The sequence below is a fragment of the Apteryx mantelli genome, chromosome Z (genome assembly GCF_036417845.1).
Source record: "Apteryx mantelli isolate bAptMan1 chromosome Z, bAptMan1.hap1, whole genome shotgun sequence".
NCBI lineage: Eukaryota > Metazoa > Chordata > Aves > Apterygiformes > Apterygidae > Apteryx > Apteryx mantelli.
In genome coordinates this window covers 70,141,806-70,158,411 of record NC_090020.1, presented here as the reverse complement: position 1 = coordinate 70,158,411, position 16,606 = coordinate 70,141,806, and the positions used below count along the sequence as shown (strand labels likewise).

At 38.1% G+C, this 16,606-nt stretch overlaps 1 protein-coding gene across 1 annotated transcript in view; it reads right to left on the bottom strand.

Moving 5' to 3' along the window:
• HCN1 (hyperpolarization activated cyclic nucleotide gated potassium channel 1) overlaps positions 1-16,606 on the bottom strand; it is a 216,191-nt gene that overhangs the window by 21,761 nt on the left and 177,824 nt on the right. Inside the window, exon 6 of the mRNA XM_067315589.1 lies at positions 699-939. Coding sequence (XP_067171690.1) covers positions 699-939 — 241 coding nt within the window. The remainder of the gene's footprint in view (positions 1-698; positions 940-16,606) is intronic.

The following is a 16,606-nucleotide window of genomic DNA, read 5'->3' as shown; positions in this document are numbered from 1 at the left end:
ATTTTTTATTAGGATTACCAGATGAATTTAATTTGGACTAAAATTCATGCCTGGTTCTCATTAATACACCTGTGTCAGAGAGCTATCCAGTCAAAGAGGGAGTCCAGTTTCTTACACTTTCTTAGACTGGAAGGCTAATCAATGCTGCATGCTAAAATTCAGAGAAAATGCACTAATAACAGTCTGAAATATTCATGAAGAATACCAAAATATCCCATATAAATAATGGTCTTTTATCCACTGTCTAATTTTGTAATTCTTACAGTGATCTTTACCTTTTAGAAGTATTTTATATACCTGACTATAAATTTTTATCCCTTTTTAAGGAAGATGAATCCTGTTTATTTTACCTTTAAATAGTTGCAAAGTTACTGTGCAAATTATTATATTTTTATCAAAATACAGCCTGTTAAATAATAGCAATCTTAATTCAAAGTCACTTCAAAATTCAGGACAATTTAACTGAAGGAAATATTTCAGGAAGGTTATCTGTATCTTCAATAGCTATCCTTTCAATAGCAAGCAGACTCAAAATGTATTATTCAGAAATACTTAATGCACTCTTCCCTGCCTTTGGAATTACCCAGGCAACAGACATTCAGCAGACTTATTCTGATGTCTCTATATGTCTGATATTTGAACATGTTTTATTCTAGTGCATTCACTTTAATGTTACCATTCATTTTCTTCCTACTCACCTCCAAAGTAAGAGCCATCTGTCAGCTTCAACTCCTTGTTGGATTTGGTGATGACACCAGCAACACCGTGCTGAATGAAATACATCTTTTTACCCACAGCCCCTTCTCGGATAATATAATCGCCAGGTTGGAACACCTCAAATCGCAGCTTGCTCAGCATGGCAGTCACAAAATTTGGGTCTGCATTAGCGAAAAGAGGCATCGTAGCAACCAGCTTGCGACAATTGAAGTTGACAATCTCCTAAATGGGAAGGAAACAAAATGATAACAATAGTCAGTAAATAAACACATTATGATGGGCAATAAAAAAAGACTTTCTGCTTTTTTCATAAAGAAATTTTTATGCACTTATTGGACTTTTCTGTTCATATTTCTGTGCCTAATTTTCTGTCTTTTCATTAAATTTTCATCTCTGTTTCTAGTGAAGTGATTGAAACAATAGTGCAGTAATGATTTGTTTTATTAAGGTCAAATGTTGCCTTTTTCAGGTGATTGTCACAGGTTATTTATTATTCTCCTTGCCTATCATGGAAAAAAGTGACAGAAAGATAAAAATTTAATAGGAATTACACTGGCTACTAACTTATAAAAGAATATGGATAAGATTGGGCTGCAATAGTTCTATTAAGTGATTACAGTTATGCCACTAGAAAGTTTAGCCCTGTGTTTTTAAATATTACACCAGTAACATCTTTCTGATAGTAACTGCAAATACCACTGCAACTGCAGTGGTAATGTAAACGTACATTATAGCTGGCTGCAGAGCCAGCTGAAATTAACAGGAAAATTCCCATCCCAGAGTTGAATTCATATCACTAAACACAGAGGCATACACTCCTGTCCTTCAAAAAAATGCATATACAGTAGACCCTTATATCCAGAAAGCACTACTGTCTTCCTATGACTGCTACAGGTTCTAGGAAGCACCTTCCTAGGTGCTACAGGTACAGAGTATTTCCCACCAAGACTATTTATATTTACAGAGCTAACTCTGAGCACATCTACATGAGATTAGCACCAAAGAGCTACAAATATTCTTCCTACTTTAAATCAAAAAATGAACAAGTCCTGAAGGAATTTTAAATTAAATCTTGCAGACCTTACCTTGTCCTAGGAAAATTAACATGGTCAGTTGTTATACAGCTGTAAACAGTGTATTGAAGAACTGGGACTAATCAGTATTACATATGAAGAGGGGTTTGGGCAAGGGACAGCTACTGAATTAGCAAACAAAACACGACAGGAAGAGCATATACGATAACCTGTATATAAATTCAGAGACAAAATAAAATAAACATACAGCCAGCAGTCACCTAACTGCTTTGGAAAACTAAATATTATTTCAGTGTCAGCAGAGTATGCCTAGTATTTCTTATGCCAAGCAAAGCCTTAGCGATTGAAGCAAAGGAGGCATCCCAGCTACCAGTGCTCTCACCCGCCCTGACTGCGACTCCTTTAAGCCTCCTTGCATTACTCCTGCATGTTGCTCTTTCTATGTATCTGCTATCCCACGCTTATATATCACATACATCCCATGCAGCCTGCTCTCTGCGCAGCAGATATACTTGTCCACAAGTCAGACAAATTCCTTCCTTCTCCTGCTCCTACTGTTTGATAGCATGCTAGTAGACATGATGGGAATCACAAAATCACAGAATGGTTGAGGTTGGAAGGGACCTCTAGAGATCATCTAGTCCAACCACCCTGTGCTCAAGCAGGGTCACCTATTCAACCACCCTGCTCAAGCAGGGTCAAGCATGTTGCACAGGATTGTATCCAGACGGCTTCTGAATATCTCCAAGGAAGGAGACTCTCTGGGCAACCTGTTCCAGTGCTCTGTCATCCTCACAGTGAGGAAGTTTTTCCTCATGTTAAGATGGAACTGTCTGTGTTTCAGTTTGTGCCCACTGCCTCGTGTCCTATTGCTGGGCACCACTGAAAAGAGTCTGGTCCCATCCTCTCGACACCCTCCCTTCAGATACTTGTACACGTTGATAAGATCTCCTCTCAGCCTTCTCTTCTCCAGGCTAAACAGGCCAAGCTCTCTCAGCCTTTCCTCAGAAGAGAGATGCTCCAGTCCCCTAATCATCTTTGTGGCCCTTCGCTGGACTTGCTCCAGTAGTGCCACATCCCTCTTGTACTGGGGAGCCCAGAACTGGACGCAGTACTCCAGATGTGGCCTCACCAGGGCTGAGTAGAGGGGGAGAATCACCTCCCTCGACCTGCTGGCGACACTCTTCCTGATGCAGCCCAGCATATCGTTGGCCTTCTTGGCCACAAGGGCACATTGCTGCCTCATGCTTAACTTGGTGTCCACCAGCACTCCCAGGTCCTTCTCGGCAGAGCTGCTTTCCAGCAGGTCAGCCCCCAACCTGTACTGGTGCATGGGGTCATTCCTCCCCAGGTGCAGGACCCTGCACTTGCCTTTGTTGAACTTCATGAGGTTCCTCTCCGCCCACCTCTCCAGCCTGTCCAGGTCTCTCTGAATGGCAGCACAGCCCTCTGGTGTATCGGCCACTCCTCCCAGTTTTGTATCGTCAGCAAACTTGCTGAGGGTGCACTCTGTGCCTTCATCCACGTCACTGGTGAAGAAGTTGAACAAGACTGGACCCAGGACTGACCCCTGGGGGACACCGCTAGCTACAGGCCTCCAACTAGACTCTGCGCTGCTGATCACAACCCTCTGAGCTCTGCCGTTCAGCCAGTTCTCAATCCACCTCACTGTCCACTCATCTAGCCCACACTTCCTGAGCTTGTCTATGAGGATGTTATGGGAGACAGTGTCAAAAGCCTTGCTGAAGTCAAGGTAGACAACATCCACTGCTCTCCCCTCATCTACCCAGCCAGGCATTCCCTCACAGAAGGCTATCAGGTTGATTAAGCATGATTTCCTCTTGGTGAATCCATGTTGACTACTCTGATCACCTTCTTGTCCTCCACATGCTTGGAGATGGCCTCCAGGATGAGCTGTTCCATCACCTTTCCAGGGATGGAGGCGAGGCTGACTGGCCTGTAGTTTCCTGGGTCCTCCTTCTTGCCCTTTTTGAAGACTGGGGTGACACTGGCTTTCTTCCAGTCTTCAGGCACCTCTCCTGTTCTCCATGACCTTTCAAAGATGACTGAGAGTGGCCTAGCAATGACATCCGCCAGCTCCCTCAGCACTCGTGGGTGCATCACATGAAGGACCATGGACTTGAGGGTGTCCAGTTTGCCTAAATGATTTCTAACCCGATCCTCCTAATTCCACAGATTTTTAAGCATAAGAACAAAATTTTAATGGGTTCTTCAATTCAGTCTCCTGCCATCAGGGAAGGAGGTGGGGCTACTGGGGCATTTAAGAGGCATGGACATGATATAAGAGTGAATTAACAACTACCCTTCCCAGAGAAATTACGTCCTTTCAAAATAAATCCAGTGGAACTTGGAAAAATAATTCAAAGCAAAATGTTTCACTAGGCACCTGGGAAGCAGAAAGAAGTTATCTCTAGGAAGGACTTACTTTCCATTAAAAAAAAACCAACAACAGTAAAACTACTTCCTTTTGCTATTCCTAGGAGAGACTTATGATATCATCTGACAATCCCTCAAGGAACTGTCATTATATAATGACAAGGTGGAAATAGAAGTGTCTCTAAGCAGAAGTGAACACTGACTCTTGACAAAGAGCAATAGAGCGATTCCCTTTGTCCTTGGTCTCAATAGCATCACATCTCTCTACTGAGATACACAATACGTATGCTTTTTTTTCCCTATTTTTTTTTCCTCTGGAATGAGACAAGGATATACATAAACTATATAATTTTATATAATTATTGTTTAAGGCAGATTTAATTCCAGAATTATTGGGTTAAAGATAGAGTGAATGAAGAGCAAGATGTTACATCTTTGAAGTCAATCACTAAACTCCAATTGAATTTAGTGGGAATGTGATTTCATCAAGAACATTTTATCTGAGAATTATTTATGAGCAATGGAAATAGAACAACACTCCCCTTTCACCACTGCACTGCCTCTCTCTCTCACACTCTCAGATTGCCACAGGTCCCCTTCTTATGAGTGTTTTATCATGCCTGAAACACCACACCATGTACGGACTCCACAACTAATTGTAAAGGTGTTGGATTAAGACAGGATAAGAAGGATCTGAGACAATAATATACTTCTTTAGGGCTGCAGGAAAGTTGAAATGTAGAAGAATACATAGCAGAAATGGAAGCCAGAAAAGATGGGAGGAAAAGAGCACTGAGATTTATAATGACTCGGAGGCTCCTAGTTATAGAAAGGAACAGTCTGGCTATGACTCCCACTGAGCACAGAAAAAGACACAGGTGCTCCTGGTGTTACTATCTACTATGGTACTACTATCTATGCACTTGACATCAAAATCTCAGCTTAAAAAAAAGGAAAAGGCCTAGTCTTCTGGTTTGTAAAAAGAGACAGAAAGACAAAAGCAAGATGTGGTGCTGTTTGCCTGAATCTGAAAATAATCTCAGACAATAGCTCTGCAAGGTGCGAACTACCTGATATGTGCCACTGGCATTTATAATCAGTGAATTCTGCTGACTCTTTAAGTCAAGAGGAGTAGTCCCAGGTCAACCCTTTAAATACATGTTGTATGATAGAATAAATATTAAAAGGAGATCCCACCTGACTTGCTTGTTTTTCTAGGGGATGAGAAAAAGCCTGTTCTCTTTCTCATCTAAATGGGTGACATGGAACTTACTTTCTCAGTTAAAGCCTCAGCCTCTGGTTCTTTGGCAAGGAAAGATTATTCTCTGCTCCCACTGCTCACAGTACGGTGGCATCGCAGAGGAGCCCTAAACTACATTCTCGGTTCTGTATGAGACTGCCTATCTGCAGTCTTGGCTGATGCTACAAAGCTGCCAATAACTATTACTTTTCTTGCCTTGCTCAGGGACTTTTGAGTAGACTTGCTGCTTGTTTTTTGTTTCTGAAAGTGAAAAAGCTCCCTCTTGCACATCAAGGAGGCAGAGAAAGGAAGTTGCTAATGAAAGGAAAAATTGAGCTGAAATGGTATAGAAGCTGCTGAATAAACACAGAAAAGGTAGAGAGAGAGAAAGGTTTAACTACAGTCATGATCAGAAAGAAAGAAAAACAAAACTAGGTGGAGTATTATTGAGATAAAAAGAATGGGAGAAAAACAAAAAGAGGAAATGCAAAGGATCTAGAAGAATGGGCAAAAGAGACAGGAAGGTTGACCTCGAAGAAGAGACTGAGAAACTGAAGTTCCTGAAAGAGTGAGAGCATGGGAGCACAGAAACTGGACGACAGGAGTTTAGAATAAAGACTGAAAAGTGGAGCAGATGAAGAAAATAAAAAGGAAATTGGAAAAAAAGAGAAGTTACAAGTAACATATTTTAATAACTTCATAGCAGAGCACAGGCAGAGGTAAGAATTCAGGCCTGCACAATTCCTCTGCACAGACCCATCCAAACTCAGGAGGAAAAGAATTGCTCTCTTCCGGGGAAAAACAGCAAAATACACCCCAGTCACAGGAATTTCACCTTTAGAACCTCATTTCCTCTTCAGGATACAGCTTCCACCCACCTTACTCTCTAATCTATATCTAGATATATCCATGTATATGCACACTTTATCTGCTCAGACTGAGTTGCCTAAGGAAACTACGAGCATAGCTGCATAACCACCCTGCTGTGGTAATTTCAGACATTATATTCTAGTAATATACTGATTTTATTGATTAGTTTTCTGTGAAAGTTTATGCTAAAGAACAAATTTTCCTTATTTAATATGTTAGAAGGTGGAAAATCACTGAGGGAGAGGAAATGTGTCATTTTTAAGTGCTTTGTTTTTCTACAGTGTTCTTTTATTTAAATATAAGACCATTCAGAGCAAGTAAAAAACACTTCTGTGAGTCTTAGTCACAGGCAGTGCTGCAATTTCAAGTTCTCTTATATGACTTTAAATATCATCTTAGGGAGAAAGGAACAGTAAAGATTATTAACCATGTTTTATGTAGTTCAGAAATCGCTAGGAGAAATAATTTGTTTTTTTAAAACAAAGGTAACAGAAGAACAAACTATCAAAATAAAAGTTGACTTTTTTCTGTGCAAAGAAAAATCTTTCACTCATATTTTCTTTAATTCTTTGGAGCCAGATTGTAACCAGCTTATGCTCCACAAAATGATGTCTTAATTAGAACAAATAATAAAGCTTTTGTCTTCACCTCTACACCAAGAAAATACCAAATGAAGCCTTAGGAAAGGATTAGGAATGCATTATATTGCTAAAGTGGTTAAAGGGAAAGAATGATTCAGACCTAAATGGAGCAAGTGTTGATCTAGTTCAAATATGGATCTCTGCTACATAAGAACTAAATCTGAGGTGCTATGGTCTGCTTTATGTAAGAGACTGAGTTAGGTAATTACACTGGCTCCTTCTACCTTTATTACTCATCTTGGGCTTCCTGACCATTTTCTCAAGGTGATATTAAATTATCAAAAATTATCATTTTGCATGGCTTCAGTACGCCTGCCATTTCTGGACGACTGCTCCAGTGTCTCTCAAGATGTCACATTTACAGAGGCAACGACCAGGCTGCCTTAGCTGTAACCAGGACGTGACCCTGGCCAGCACTGTGCCTCAGTGCTAGAGAGCTGGAGGGAAGGAGGCTGCAGACGGGAGCCAGGCACTGTGCTCCAGGTCAGGGCAGCGCTCACACCGGTCTCCCCCGCAGCTGGGGCAAGGAAAGAGAGTAACAGGGATGTAGAAAGGGGACCCATGCTGGGATGTGTTCTGGCAACCCACAGTCAAAAGAGCCTCCCACAGAAGATGCATGTGGCTGACATTCACCAGAGCAGCCTTATGCTGCACCTGTCCATGCTGCTGCTTTGTTCAGTCTGCTCAAGCTGATCCAGATTTACAAGAACAGAAAAATGATGTGGACAACTTCCTCCCAAGTTCTTAGGATCTGGTGCAGATCCTAGCTGTTACAGACTTAAAGAATGAAGGAATCAAAACAAAAAAAGATACTACAGAGAAAAGATCTGGAGAAGTAAAATATCAGGAGGATATGGCATTCTGTAATTTTGGTCTAGATAGACAAAGTGTATTTTTAAACTTTTTTCCTATAGAAAACAGTCCTGTCCTATGTATCACACTACACTATCCCAGACGGATTTCATGCAGGCAAATGTGCAACAGAGAAGATATTTGCTAAACCAAGAGTTTGCTGAACACATGATAATTTGGCTATGAGTGACAAAATAATTATATCACAAATGCACTCTTTTGGTAGACACTGTGACCTTCCAAGTACTTGCTACTTCTCTCATGGCATCTGTAAGAGTTTTTATGACACTTTCTTCAGGAAAAGACTTTTAGATTGAGATAGTACTTCTGGACTGACTGGAAAAAGTTGTAGCTGGAAAAAGTAGACAAAGTTCTTGAAAGACTTGTGTGACTGAAAGGTTGTCCACTATTCCAGTTGATCAAATAAAAGCTACTACTTCCATTGACAAACCATGTCCTTCTTATATGTAGGCCATCAAAGTCTATATGGCCACATAAAAATAGTTTCATTAGGTCACTTCTACATAGTACTGTGAAAATCTGGCGCATAACTTTAACAATGCATTTTTTTTTCCTGAGTGTCCCTCCTTAACACTCTGCTTTAAAAGGAGAAAGAACTGAATAAGAAACTGAAGCAGTCTTAATTTCCTGGTCACTGAAAGGAAAAAGTCACCTTATTGAGAAAGTTATTTTTTCTCCTAGCAATAACTCACAAAGGAAAAATTACTGAGAAAGTGATTAAGGGAGAACTATGGGAAAAAGCATGATATTGAGGGATTTGGAGGTATATGAGCAAATTAAATATATTTAAGCTGTTTTTTAAGGAGTCATATGTATGTGTTCATTCTTCCCTGTAATTTTTTAATCCATTGGTCAATTACGGTCAAATTTGTCAGAAAGGAGGCATCTCACAGATACTAAATTCTACAAGTTTTATGACGATAGGCAGTTAGGAGGACTAGGAATAGTATCCTTATTGAGGGAATGACTTCATAGCTCACAACTTGTTTAATGCCAGAAAATCCATATGAAGCAATGGGATACAATTTTCTTAATTTCTGGTGCACTTGAAATTGTTTATTCAATTTGCTTTGGTATATTGCATTTAATCATCTATACAGAATCTATCACTTAAAAACATTTTGCTCATTCAGATAAGTAAAAGTGACATATGTACATATTTCTTTTTGAATGGCATTTCCATGACTTTTTCATTTTTCAGTTACATTGATTTTCTTCTAGAGCTCTCTGCAGGGAAATACAAGCCTAGTGCTTTACTTGTGGCCAAGCTGAGTTCTTGATATAAACCTTCTGGCTGCATGCTGGAACAAGGGCACTTTTAACATGGAGAACTTGCTCGGACTTCACTTTCTATAGGGTACTCCATGCACTTGGATACCATCATTTGTGTCTAGAGTTATGCTGAGAAACACAGTTCTCTTTTCTTCAGGATTTTGATATTTTGATGCTCAGTTAACACAGCTGGATACTGCAGGTGTGTGGGCTTTGGAAGACCTCACTCTCTAGCCTCAAGGCACATAGCTAACCTGTGGCTATATCCTAGAAGCCCAAGAATTCTCTGATCTGAGGTAACCTACATACATGTTTGCCCTGCCGACAAAGCACAAATCCTGAAAATACAGTGATCTCCAGGGCAAAGGCAACCCACATAATCTTGGCTGCCTTGAAAACCATTGGACAGCCTGTGTATTTACATTTTCAAATCACTGAGGTCCCCAAGACCCTCAGTGTTGCCCCGATGCAGAAAACCTTACAGACAGCTGTGAGATTAACTGACTTAGGCAGACAAAAAGAAGGGGGGGAATAAATATGCTTTCCAGCCAAATGTTAAATGAAATCCCCTGCTTAGATTCTGTCAGAGCTGAGTTGAAACTGTTTGATCTTTTTTTTTCTGTCTTGATCTCTTCACCTCAAGATAAGACAGCCTTAAAAAGTGTATATGATAGTACTGCTGTTTCCTAAGAGAAAGTAATTATTTTCATGCATTTGCAAGCTGAAGGAATATAGGTTTGACTGATTGTTTTCTTAGCTTCTTTGATTAAATGTTGGCCTTCTGCATACTTTTCTATCATTCCCTACTTGATTAGAATTTTCTATTCAACTCCTTATATGCATTTTTTATGCTTCAGAATTATTATTACATTAAATTCAAATGCAGACAGGATAATCCTTTTGAGAATATATGGTTCAACCAAACCTCCAAGTCAGTCTGATGAAGGATATCCATCTTTTTCTCAGCTTGTTAATTGATTTAATTGAGCTTATGGGAAAGCAGTTCTGAGCATCTTATGCTTCTCTTCTCTGGGTCTTTTAATATATTTAGAAGATTAAACAAGAGCAAAAGAAAGAAAGAAAAAAAAAAGAAAAAAGACAGCACCCAACCACACTTTCAATCTTCTGACCATCCATCCATTCATGAACTGGGCTAATTTTTAAGTGAATTTAGCATTAATCTTCTTTAATGTTCTGAAATGTTCTATGCCTTTTGATTTGGGTTTCCATCAGGGAAAAGGATGAGAAGTATCAAAACAAGAATGGAGATACAGGCAGTGTTTTAAGGAAGTATGTAATTGTGATATAGCTGGCTAATTTCAAAAGCCTCTAAAGTTCTGATAATTCAGATAAGGACCTAAAGTTTGGGCTAGTTCACCAAACTCCACCTCTTGAAGTTTTTTCTTCACCATTTGTAACACTCATAGTGATTACTGCTGAACAAATTTCCTAACTGCACTTAAACAAAAATCACCCACAGTTCTTTACATACGATAACATGAAATTAGTGCCGTATGATATAGCAGTTGCTATAGAAACCTCTCTCTTTTGTTAACTGAATAAATAAATTGCAATTTGCAAATGAATATAATGATCACTATTTCAGCTTTCTATCCCAGAATAACCTAGTATCTTCCTTCTCATGTGTGTGTGCCTGTGAGTGAGATATACACACTAATACTATATTTACTAAATACTATCTTGGGCAGGTGACACTTGACAATGAAATCTTGTTTTAGCAAAGCATTTTGAATATTCAAGTTGTTCCATTAAGCTAATGAGATTACATATTTAAACATATGTTTTGTTAAATTGTGACAGAAAAGTGAATCCTCAGCAATGCACAGTTTACAAAATCCTATTGGTACCTTTCTGTTTCAGAAACTTTTGTTAGCACGCAGAAGAAGGGTGTGAATTAGTCATCATGCTTCTTGTACAATGAATGAAGAAAACCTGTTTTTCTGAAACAATGATTAAGGAACAGGAGAAAGTTGGCTTTGCAAAACTCTGTCTAGTCTGCTTTGCTCATGGGTTTATACAATTTATAGCACTGGTTTTCCACTGTCTCTGAAGCTTCCAGTCATCTCCTGTATCTGGTAATCTGATGATTCTGGAAACCATATTCATTCTCAGGCATTTGTACTGAAACTACAGTGAAATCATTTGCTAACACCAATAAATCTGTGATTGACCTTGTATGCGACCTGTGTGGCAGCTACTATTTTTTCTACTATATCCTTCCAAAAAGAAGCTCAAATGCTGCTTATAGCTATTCTGAATGAAGAGTACTTATTATATCCACCAAAGTCAACGAGGTTTCACCCAATTGCCAGAATAAAATTCTTTTGTTTTAGAAACATGCAGAAAAGAGTGGTGCTATTCTCAGGACAGTGCTTGATTCACCTGATTGCAATGAAAAGTAGTTGCATATGAGAAAGAAAGAGACAAAGAAAAAGAGGGAGAGAGAGAGAGGGATTATAGAATTTCACAAAGGCATCCAGTTACACCTACATTTATGTGATGTATATTAGGCAAAATGTAATATATTTGATTTGGGTAATATATTTGATTTTTACACAACACATTAGTTGTATAAAAATATTTCAGTCAGAATGCAAAACAGCATGCGATAGCTGAACAATCTAGTTTGCCTTGCTGTGGAATGAGAAGACTATGATGAAAATAATGCGTGGATGAAGGTAGGGAGGAAAAGTCTGCGTCTGAAGGTAGTAAGGGACTGACAGTACTGAAACAAAGAACTGGGTGGCAGGAAAAGGTCAGCATGCCTTAGGAAAAATATAAAGTTATGGCCTGGCTATAAATTTTTGTGTTGACTAATTCGATTTGTACTTGTTTAATCAAAAGCAGAATTTGGTACCGCCACTGAGAATTTATCATGTGCTCTACAACAACAGGCAAGAAATTCTTTCTGCCATCTCATCTCTCCCTCTTTGTCTTCTTCCTCCTTCTCCAATTCTCTGTGCACTGCAAACCTGAACAGCCAAAATAATTAAGTGAGCAACTGAGGTAGCTCTCAAGAGAATGTGCTTAATCTAGGCCTTATATATACAGTTTAGCTGTCACAATAACAACAACAACAACCAGGAAAACAGTTATTTAAAAATCAGTGGCGATTTGTTCGCTGAGTTATTTTAAAGCTCTCCAAGAGCTCTGGATCAGAAATACAGTTATCTCCTTAATTGCTAGGTTAACAGTTACTTCTTAGTATGAATTAAAAGCCCATTGGTTCAAAGCCTCTCTCCATAAAATGATTAAGTGGCTTAAATTAAATCTTACTGATTATACTGGATAAATCACAGATAGCTGAGCTTGAATTATCCACTCTGAAATTCTGTTTAGAGTTTTTTAGTAATTTCTGTTTGCCTCTAATTTGATTTGTAACTATTCAATGAAGTCCTACTGTATATTATGACACAGGATAAACAACAAACTCCCAGCTTTTTCTAACACAAAACCCCCTAAACATTGCTACTTTATGTATAAACAACATCTTAAAGTGGGGAAAAAGAATATTTATAAACAGCTGAAGATTTATTTAGATTTCTTAGAGAAATGTGTGACAGAACCCTGAATGACTGTATGTGTTAGAATTTAGTAGATTTACAATGTCAGCTATATATGAACATATCTATATATATCAGAATGATATAAAAAGAAAGATAAGGCGGATGCACAATCCCTTTTTAATTCCAAATCCAGCCTTCGTCACTGGTTTATTATGTGAACAGGCACAAGCAATTATGAGACCACTTTAATTGGCTTCTGAATGAAACTACTGAAAAGGGTACTGGAGTTGGATCAGACACAGGGGCTGTGATGTTATGTTGTAAGTCGCAAGCTGTGACAGAAATGTAAGGAAGTCATGACCCAAATTCAACCACTGTGCTGGACTGCAAGCTTGCAGAAGTAGTAAAATAATGAAAGCAAAGATTCTGGGGCCCAGTTTTGCAGCAATACATGAGGATGCTGATCAGTTATAAATGAAAGGTAAGACATGGAGAGCTGGCTCTAGAAGACAAGATAATCAGATGGTAAAGATGATGATGAAGTCTATGGGAATATCTTAGTAGAGTGACAGCCAGACAGCCCTGAAGATAGAATTTGCTTAAGAGTGCCACTTTGACTAATAATGGTAGCTGCAGGGAAAAGAGAGCATAAGTGGCACAGGAGGTGTAAAGAACATAAGAAATTCTGAGGAGTGCAAGTAGGAATGGTGACAGCAAGAAGCACCTCAATAGCAGATCATGTGGAGGAAAGAGAAGGCAAACTGGCAGGATTAGACTAGTCTATGTGAATTAGTAAAAGCAGCTAGAATAAAAGTAATGCATCAGATTCTTTAAATATCCAGTAACCTGACAAGCTTAAGAATGGCAAATCTTGGAATGGTTAATTGGTCTTGGAAAAAGATATTTAATTTTGGGATATTATTAGCTGTAGAACAGGTACCATCGTGAAATACCCTAAATCAAAAGTAAAAAAAAAAGCCTTCAGAGAATACAACTGTTGAAGTAATTTTAGGTGGATGTTTGAGACACTAACTCCAGTTAGTGTAAAATGTAAACAAGAAAAATGAGAGTGTATGGTATCAGAGTAACAAAGAAATAATTTCATTACAACTAGCAGCCATACCATAGCCAAGATTTGACAGATCAAGGATGCATGGGATACATCCTTAGTATCTGTAGATCCTGAAAATATTTCTTCTAGGGAGCAAGGAAGGAAGTAGCTATGTAAATTATATATCCAAGAAGCTAGGGGAGATACCAGTACCTTTCTATCATCCATTTTTAGTAACTATGCTGTGCTTCCTCTCTGCATGCAATCACTAAGACCTTAAATATTTGCGCCTGTGCTTTCCTTCAATGATTAGACGTGCACTAGAATCTAGGGAGCCTAATGATAATATTGCTCTCAGAAACTGTGGTTAGCTCATATGCATGATACTCGCCAACTGCAGGAAGTAGGTGAATATGCAGTGGAACACTTTTTACATCAGTAAAAAATTCTTTTTTAAAACAATTTAAATTCATCTGCTGGTCCAAAGTTTAACATTTATTTAACTGTTAATAGTATTTAAGTATAAGCACATTACCCACTTTATGAATTAAATATAGGCTGAGGATTATTTCCATAAGAAATATGTTCCTATAATTTATTCAGAAAGATTTTCAAATTATCGTAAGACTGTATCTTAATCTCTGCTTTTATGAATACTTTTATCTATATTGATTTTATTTCATAGGAAAGCCCTTAAAAGCCTTGTCATTACTGTTCTTCATAAGGTCATATGTTATAACCACAGACTGGTGGCATAGGAAATGTGTATTGAGATATACTGTGACAGTGAGAAATATAATGACCGCACAGCTGTATGTAATGTAACGATGTACTTACAGAGTACTATGCAGATGTATTGACAGAGTATTATATAGTAATTAGATTCCCATTTTTTTCCATACAAAGATCTTATACACGTGTGTTTGTGTGGATGTGCATGTATGTGTGTATATCCATTTATCTATCTATTTAACTATCTACATATATATATATGTAGACCTATGCATATATTTATATGTGTACATTTGGTCAGGGCTGCTTTTTGTTCCAAATTGTATTTTTAACATAATGTGTCCCATTAGAACCATATTTGAAATTATTATCAGTTAAATATTTTAGAGGTTAATATAACTCATATAAAAGTGTGTGCTTGTATAACTAAAGTTATAATCTACAAGCAAAAAGGTGAGAGGAAAGAAGATTCTGCTCCCAGTCCCAATTATGTTCTTTGGAAATAAAATGTCCTGATGTTCTATATTCTGCAAGGACACATGATCTGTATCTATTTTCAGCTAACATCTTCTCACATGGTGGCCTGAAAATAGGCCAGCTATGAACTTTAAATAATGGCTCAGGAAGGGTATTAACCTCTTTCTCACATTCTAAGTTTGTCACAGTGCTATAAGTATCAATATTATACAGAATGTATCTGGTGCTAGAGAATGACAAAGCAAACTACATATCCCTCCAGTTCTGCTCAACACCTCTACAGAGGGCATTGTCTTTTATTTCCTTTCAAGGTCTGTCACACTTTAAAGCATTTACACATAATAGTGCCAGCATTTTGCTTTCTCTTGGTAATGTCTTGTTTTGTGCCAGATGCTAGTAATCACAAGCTATTTTATTTTCAAACCCTACTGACTGGAGACTTTCTACTCTTGGTAAAATTTGTCTTACTATGAAAACTTGTGTTTACATAAATATGCAAGTATTTATACAACGTGTAGCAATGAGTGATAGAATGAGAAACTAGAGTTTTGTTATGGGGACTGTGGATGCCTATACTACCTATCACATTTCCCAAATAATCTGTTATCCAGCTACCACAGAATACACCCTGATCAGGTATATTTTTCAAGCGATTCCAAGTTCTATTTTTTCTTACATTTTCTTCTCAGGAAAAAAATAACACACACACACACACACACACACACACACACACACGTTCATCTTTGCTTCCTGATTTTAAGTTTAGTAGGGAAAACAATTTTTCACTATGTAATAAACTAAATTTTAATACATATCAGTAATAAACTAAATTTTGATACATATCAGTGGCATTCAGGAGACCGCAGCAAAGAAAAAATAGCTAAATAATATTCAGTTGCACAGTTAACTAATAACTGGCTGAAACAATCCAGGCTAAAAGAAAAATTGTTAATTACAAAGAATGAATCTTTTCTTTACAATATATATAAGCACAAAGATATTTACTTTACTACAAAGCATGGGGTATTTATCTACAAAATAATTAAGTCTTTCAGCAAGGCACAATCCATTGCTTCAAATGTGTTGCAAGTAACCAGAATGCACAAGTATGCAATGATCAGCCCATAAAATTTCTAACTGTATGTGCTCTCGTCACTTTATTATTATCCTCTCATGCAACCACCGTAGTTCCACAGTTTTCACTTTTGACAAAAGAGGAAAAAGAAAGTAGACTTTTTCACTAGAAAATTTACAAACAGACTCTAGCAGAACAAGCTGGGAAACCTCTTAGGAAAACTCCTCCCTGTAGGAGCTTTACTTCCGTTGAGGTCAGCTTAGGATCCACTGTTACCGCTGCCTATGGCTGTGATGATATCATGAAAGGCACAGACACAACAGAAAAAACCCGTTACCTTGAACTCAGCCTAGGAACTAATGGGAAGTTTGTACCTGTACTCATAGTGTCAGATTCCACATTTTGCTCCAGATTTTAATTCTGTAGTCTTTAACAGCAGTGTATCACAGTAGTTTAGCCCCAAGGTGAGAGTGATTCTTGTTAATCACTGGAAATATCAAACGCTAAGTTCCTTCAGTGTTAGACCCTTATCTTTAAACAAGTGTAATTCAACTCCTTGTGCAGCAAGATCTACAGTATATTTCATTATCTGTCCATTTATAAGTTATTTCAAGCACTATTAAAGGAAACACAGATAAACCCATTGAAAAGCCAAGGTGCAATGTTAGAGGAACACCTTGTGAATAAACAAAAACATTTT